At 34.0% G+C, this 7,728-nt stretch overlaps 1 protein-coding gene across 1 annotated transcript in view; it reads right to left on the bottom strand.

Moving 5' to 3' along the window:
• Positions 1 to 4,829: 4,829 nt before the first annotated feature.
• LOC117109893 (lathosterol oxidase-like) overlaps positions 4,830 to 7,728 on the bottom strand; it is a 4,864-nt gene continuing 1,965 nt past the window's right edge. Inside the window, exons 2-4 of the mRNA XM_033252353.1 lie at positions 7,429 to 7,646; positions 6,956 to 7,088; positions 4,830 to 6,715 (exon numbers count right to left, since the gene is read on the bottom strand). Coding sequence (XP_033108244.1) covers positions 5,775 to 6,715; positions 6,956 to 7,088; positions 7,429 to 7,638 — 1,284 coding nt within the window. The 5' untranslated portion in view covers positions 7,639 to 7,646 and the 3' untranslated portion in view covers positions 4,830 to 5,774. The remainder of the gene's footprint in view (positions 6,716 to 6,955; positions 7,089 to 7,428; positions 7,647 to 7,728) is intronic.

The following is a 7,728-nucleotide window of genomic DNA, read 5'->3' as shown; positions in this document are numbered from 1 at the left end:
ATGTGTGTGTGTGTGGGTGTGTGTGTAACGCCTTGAGCACTACTGCAGCTGTCTCTTATACACATCTAGATGTGTATAAGAGACAGGAATTGATTTTTGACTTGAGCATGATTTTTTTTTTTTTGGGTGGGGCATATTTGGCGAGTGTGAATATGGGGTTCGGGAGTGCGCCGCCGAATCCCTAGATACGCCACTTCCTAGACATTCCATGCATCTGGCCTCCTTTTGCTGAACCTCTCTCTGAGAGACTCTGCCATGGAATGTGACTAACTCATGGTACACGGTTTTACAGTCACAATGACCATTGAGAAACTCATATCACAAATTATATTCAATAAATTGCAAATTCCAGGGGCGGATTTAGGGGGGCCCTTTTAGAAAGTAAAAAAAAAAAAAAAAAAAAAAAAAATTGATCTCCCAAAACGCCTCAGAGGTTATTTTCAAACAAAACAAAAATTTCGCGGGGCCATGCCCCTGAACCCCCTAGGGTGGTGTTATCTCTATCGGTCCCCTTTTTGGACATCTCTCTATCCGCCCTTTAATTCAGCATGAAAAAGTACACCTTGCTGATTTTGCTCATGGACGCTACGATATTGAAAGGATCATTACCGGTAATGCACATAATTAATTTGTGCTAAACAGCATTCATAAAAGATAATCGGATATTGCGTAAACGGAAAACACTATGCAACGGACGTATTATCATAATATTGATAAACATTTATTAATTAATAGTATAGCCTATTTTAATAGTCTCAATTCACCCGGAATAGCAAAGCTCGAGCATGACTCATGTGCGCGGTAAGATATACATAAGCTTACGTTAATTAGCTGTCGTTCAGATCGGTTTATAATCCAAATCCAATAGTGTAAATTCCATGTCTTGTGTTTCTTTAAGGAGTACACTTCCGTGTGTGTTCTGTGGTGGAGTGAAGGACACGAGGGAAGCCTCTAGGGGTGGTGGAATCAAGTCATATAGTTGCCTGAAAGTACCGTATATTTTTATTGCAGTGTAGTATATTGGAATTTGCACAAAAAAGACTCCGGGAAAAATGGCCTCGGAAAATTTACTTTGGTCAAAATTGCTATAGGCCTAATAAATGAAATTGACCCGCGTGTTTTGTTTTGTTTGCATAGGCCTATGCAAGTAAGCCTTGTGAAATAGTTTTGATCAACAATATCCTATTACTTATAGTATACCATACCCCATATAGCATAAGTTTACTAAAGTTATTCAGATTCTTCTTAAAACAAAGTGGTACTGAGTATCGTTTTAGTTACAGCATGAATTGTCTCAATACAGTAATTTCAAACCTCAGATTGCTGAATAAATTGTCCGCTCTCATTATGCCGAAATTCACGAGGGAAGGGAGGCACACGCCCACCAAAAAAGCTCACCATTCAGTCAGTACCCCCCACCCCCACTAGAAATTTTAGAAAGTAGTTAAAAATTACCTTAATTTGCCAACTAGCTCCCTTCACTTAATAATCAAGTCATTTAAAAACAATTAAAAAAGTAAATAAAAAGAGGAACATAAAATAACAAAATGTGAATATTATTCCCCTCCTTATCAATACTCTTATATACGTCAGTACTCTAACCACACCCTATTACCTTACTTTTAATGCTCACAATTGGTTGTTTTAATATCTGTTTATGTGTAAAATAGCAATAGGCCTATAGTAAAATATCACATAGGCCTAGTAAACTAAAGTTATATGTAGTATAAAATCTCTTAGAATACAGAAGAGTGGATTCCGGTCTGTCTTGACAAAAGAAAATCCAGGGGAGAGTTCTGAGACGCTTCAGTGCTGTCACCGTACCCCTTGTTCGTTTACCCCTTGTTCGTTTATCTCAATGTTATTAAAGCTGTCTATCAGAAGAAAAATAGTACAGGTAATACAATTACAGGCCTATAGGCTAGTCACAACCCTAACACTGTGACCTCGTGGAATACAGATGAACGTATTTCAGGGCCTGTTTTTACGCTAAATGTTCGGTGCCCCTCCCGGACCAAGCTCTTTTTTCACCTTCTATCTAGCACCCATCACTTTGTCCTACCATTCTGAGAAATTTGTTACCCTTCGAAAATTATGGATCTCCCCTGTCCCTAAACAATGGATGTATAATAATCCATAACTATTAGGCCAAGGATTAAGAAATAGAACGAAACTGGCTTGTAAGTCTATTATAAAACACCATGTGCTCCATGAAGTCCAATTTGGTTGTAATCAATAGCTTTTAAGATTCTGATTATGACAACGATAGACCCGATTAATCTTTACCACTGAACTATTTTACAATCATGTAACTGACTTCCGAAGCGGTGTGGAGCCATTGACTACTGTACATTGTTTTAAATTAAGAACCTATTATTAATAAGCCTATTACTATTATTGACATTACGTACTTACTTGTAATCGACCAAGAATGCTTCTGGTAAATTTTTCAAATACTTTCATATCGCAATTGACTAAACCAATATTAATATATAGGCCTAATACGAATGGATCTGTGGTCACTGTTCCCCTCTCTTTATATTAACTATATTCTTTAAAAAAATTAAAAAAAACAAAACAAAAAAAAACAAAAAACGAAACACTTTAACATTCAGAAACAAGAGTCAATTGTTCCCTCAAATAACAAGTCATTTTTTTTTTCTTTTTTCCTTTCCCCTTTTCATTAACTATAAATTTATAACGAAATTTATAACGTTGGTCTGTCAGACTGAATGAATTTATGCACGTATTTTCCCCACCATGAGTTTTTTTTTTTTACCTTTGAATGAAAATGATTTATTTGACCATGAATACCATATCACGAGTGTATTTACGTTTGAATGGATTCCAATGAACGCAAGCCAACTGAATCATGTGATAATTATGATGTTAATACCAACGATATGATATTTGATATAGACAACTTTAAAGCATCAAACATTATAGTTAATGTACTTTATAGATTAAATTTTTTTATCAGTCTTACTGTCGTTTGATGTAGTTATCTTTGTTAATATATTAACAAGGAGTATTTTATTATGTTTGTATTTTTAGTGTTATGGCTATATTTTTAGTAACTTTACGCATGTATTTTTGTCTAAATCGTTTACCATCTGAATTTTTGATAATGATGATAACGATAACGATAATAAAACTTTATTCATTGTCTTTTTGTACATTTTAAATTATAAATTGTATACTTTTATTATTCAGCTTTAACTGTAAGTTTGAATTTTAAAATAGGACTAAATGATTTGACTCCTTCATCATTATCCATACCTATCTTTTCCTCTATCACTACCGGTTTAAGTGCGACAATTGGTATATAGGCCTATTTCATTTTATTTCATATATTTATCCCAACAATATAAAGAATTAAGAACAGAAACAACGGAACAAGCACAGAACACGACACAGAACATTCCAAAAGTGAACTAAATCACTACTGATGAGCCCTCTCACAAAAACACAAATGCTTGCAATATGAAATTTTGCTTGTAGATAAAACGTTTAGATTAAAAAAAAAAAGCTGTACTAAAACAAGCATATTTACAAAAGTTGGCTTTTAAAATATTCTGATGATGTAATAAAATTCACTTTATAAAATTCAAATTTAAAATGTTGAAATATATTGTAGCTATTCATCGCCATTGTTAGGTCGGTTGAAAGAGAATTTATGTAAGGTTTCTTAATAAAACGGCCAGATTCAGTGCATATAGCGGTTGCAGAGGTCTGGTCTTGACAGCGAGAGGTCACAGTTCGAAGCCCGTTAGAGGCATTTTTGTTAAACATTTTCTTTATTTATAGGACAATATTCCTTTAGAATAACCGCCAGATACACGATGTATTATCATGTATTTTATTCGAACACTGTATTTACCTTTCTTTGATGATTTATATGTAGGCCTAATTTTACAGTGTTAACGGCTATCTTAATTTATATTATACTGTATGCAACTATTTATTTCTAGCTGTACCTATTGTGTAATAGAGTGTATCTGGCGGTTACTTGAATCTGTTCAACCATGAAGAATCGGTGGTCTAATGGTTATGACGCTCACTTCGACAGCGAGAGGTCGCAGATCGAATCCCGTTAGAGGCATTTTATTACACAATTAATTATAGGCCAACATTTGTTGAGAGCTATGCTACACGATGTAGTATTATGTCCTTTATTCGAACACTGTATTTATATATAATTTTTCGAACACTGTATTTATATATAATTTTTCGAACACTGTATTTATATATAATTTAACAGTGTTAAAGTCTATCTTGATTTATATATAGAAGTAAAGTAGTACCGTAGATTTTATTTTATATAAATATAATATGAAATATAACACAAATACTGTATAAACCAAATAGATAATACAGTGCTATAGGAACGTGATGTTATAAATTGTATCAAACATAGTTCCTTAATATGAATGGATTCTAGTGGATTCATGCCAATTGATCATGTGATAATTATGGTGACTTACAAAATACAGGCCTACATTCGAAAAGTTATGTTAGTGATCGTTCATCATCTTTTCATCGTCACACCGTTCATATCTTCCCACACCAATTTAGTCAGCTTAGTTTTAATTGGTTTTAAGTGTGCCAAGTGCATAGTTTTGTGTGTGTGTTCTATATTTTCCGCATGTAAATATTCTTGTAACTGTTAGTGTGTTTCTCTACTTGCCAAGCATCAATTACAGGCGTACTGTTAATAGTACGTACCTATTCTAATCATCACGACGTTCTGATCTCTAAAGGCATGATTTTTCTTCTGACGAAAGAGCTTCACCTTCACACCAATAGAACAAAATAACGACAAAAGTATATATATTTCATTTTTTTAATGTATTCCTTACAGATCCTTACATAATATTTAATCTCGACTTTTTCTTAATTAAATGAACACAATAGTTTATATAAATTATGGTATTATACAATAAACAATTTGATAAATAATATATATTATAATTAAATACGTATCAATACCCATTTATATTATTTCGTAGGTATTTACCCCAGTAAAAACTAGCAAAATATAACTTTTGATAAATATGAAAGTGAAGGTAACATTTAAAGAAGGACCTATGACTTCGATCCTATTAAATATGAAATCAAATGGTGAAAGTTGTATATTTTAAATGTACCAAACGACATACGCAAAGCTTTCATAAATATGAAAGTGAAGGTAAAATTTAAAGATAGACTTATGACTTCGATCCTATTAAATATGAAATTAAATGGTGAAAGTTGGTATATTGGAAATGTCCCAAACGTCATACGCAAAGCATCATTGAATTGTTGCTATAAAATTTATAAGTTAACTTTTTACACATTATCAAGGCAAGTGCTAATTTTTGTATTCCAAATAATAATATAATAATAATGATAATAATAATATTATAATGATAATTATTTAATAATAATATTTATTATTATTATTAATTATTATAATATTATATAATACCAGGATAAGGTATTTTATGAAAAATTAATAATCAGAACTCTATTAAAATGAAATTAAACCCCAATTTGATAATTTTATTGCATTAAATTATGTGCCCCATTTTTGCTAGAACCTAACCTAAACCTAGAAAGACAATCCTGGAATGTTTATATATAAGTTGCTTAGGCTAATTTTGGTTTGCTGTATGTTTTCAGTCCAAAATAGGCTTATTAAAAGCAGCTCGCAACTGCAACTACGTGGAAAGCGCGAAAGATTTTCAAAAATTCTTGCACTGTTTGTTTGGCGAATTGAAAGCTTCCCAGGTTGATCAGCCTCGAAAACTGAATCGCCTTCGTTTATGGACAAATTCGTTCTCTGAGCTATGTTCGCATGCAACACTAAAACGTCGCTGCGTCAAGGCGTCGGATGCAACTGAACTACTACAAAATAATTCTAAACTATTATTGCTTCTATGTATATAGCTAGATAAAAATACGTTTTCCTCAGAAAGAGTTTTTTCTTTCTCAGTGTTTTTCAGTATATTTGATTTATTAACTGTTGAATTGTGTAGTTCAAATACAGATGATTCAAGGTTTGAGCAGTTCTTGCAAATATCGACCGGGGCGCGAGCCGCCTCGTATTCACAATAACCGTCATCAGAGCCAGACGAACATATGCTTTCTTCCGAGTCTTCTCCTGAACTTTCCACACCGCTGTCATATTCGCTTGATATCGGCGTTTCGTACGATTTGACGTCAGTTTCTGGGGCTGGCGTGGATGTGGATTTTGATGACTCTAATTTATGTACGTATTGAAGTGGTCCCTCGCCTTCAAACGTACTGGGGTGGCGGTAAGAACCACAAAGCCGGTCCCATACGGTGAAGAATTGTCCGTAATTGTAATTGAAGTACATGTGATGGTCAGTGTGGTGTGCTGGACCGTTGATGACTGATTTCATCCATTCCGGCATTTCGAATTCGCCGTCGTGGATACTGACAGCCCAAATGTTAGCAAGAACGAGAAACGTGATGAAAAGATATTTATTGACCGGAAAAATGATGACGCACACGTGGTACGGCATTTGCTGCAGGAAGCCATCTACAGGATGGAAGGCGTGACTGGCAAATGGTGTTGCCACTTTCCATTTGTGGTGATCCTTATGAAGGTATTTGTAGACCAGCTTGTGATGCATGGCGCGGTGAAATGTATAGCTCAAGAAATCTACTACTATGATCATGGAAATCAGTTCCGGAATAGCGGTGAAATACCCTGTGAAAAAATCCAAACATAAAAATATAATCCAACGTTCAAATTACAATTTAACAAAAGTGTGATACAACATTGAATACGGTACGTTATTTAAACGTTACCGTACCATTTATATATTTATAGAATTTGTGAAACAGGCCAAACAGAAATGTACTACTTGGCTTAAATGATAAAATTTAAATAGTACTGTATATAGCAAAGTTGAATGCAGAATATAATTGTGGAGTATCCTTAACTTACCGAAACATGCATCGTCGTAGTTTTCTCTAAGACGCGTTCTCCCAGTTACTTCAAGATAATACATCGGAGTGGACATAATGAACATAAGCGGCATGGCGTAGCTAGATTGCCAAAACTCTTGACGAAGCTGGTTCTAAAACAAATTTAAAATATTTTAATCAGTGCCTGGTGAAAAACTATAGCAGTATTAATGCATAGTTCAGAAGACCAACTTAATGACGTTTAAGTAAAAAAGATGGACAATTCGACGATACCAAGTAGAAGAAGGAACGAAGTGGGCCGAAGGAACGAAGTGGGCCCAAGGAAATAGTGACACGTGTCTTATACATCATCATCCTCATCATCACCATCACATGCTTGTTCATAGCAACAATTGCATACAACTTTAGATTTACGACCTCCAAATATAAATAGACCTACATAATATTATAGTTAAAATAAGTTAGGTTGAAATTGCAAAAACAGGTATGTACCTTTTGGAAATGAGGATGCTTCATCATGTCGTGATCGAAAATGAAGAAATAGCTTGGCACTGCCACCAGAAGATACGATATAAATCCCATTGACCACGTAATGAGGAACAAACTTAAACATTTTCTTAGAGAATTGTCTTCATCCCAAGACGCCGGGTAGACGTACGGAGTGAACAGATATTCGTCTGCGTACTCTAGAATTACATCCATGATGGAGCCTACAGGTATAAGAAATAAGTTTGAATAAACACATTTAGAGATATAAATAAATAAACAATTATTTTTCATTGTATATAGACC

This window comes from Anneissia japonica, unplaced genomic scaffold (assembly GCF_011630105.1).
Source record: "Anneissia japonica isolate Jap-2015-1 unplaced genomic scaffold, ASM1163010v1 scaffold585_len4108843_cov191, whole genome shotgun sequence".
NCBI classification, from domain to species: Eukaryota; Metazoa; Echinodermata; class Crinoidea; order Comatulida; family Comatulidae; genus Anneissia; species Anneissia japonica.
Note: the sequence above shows the minus strand (reverse complement) of the source record. Positions and strands in the feature narration are given on the sequence as shown.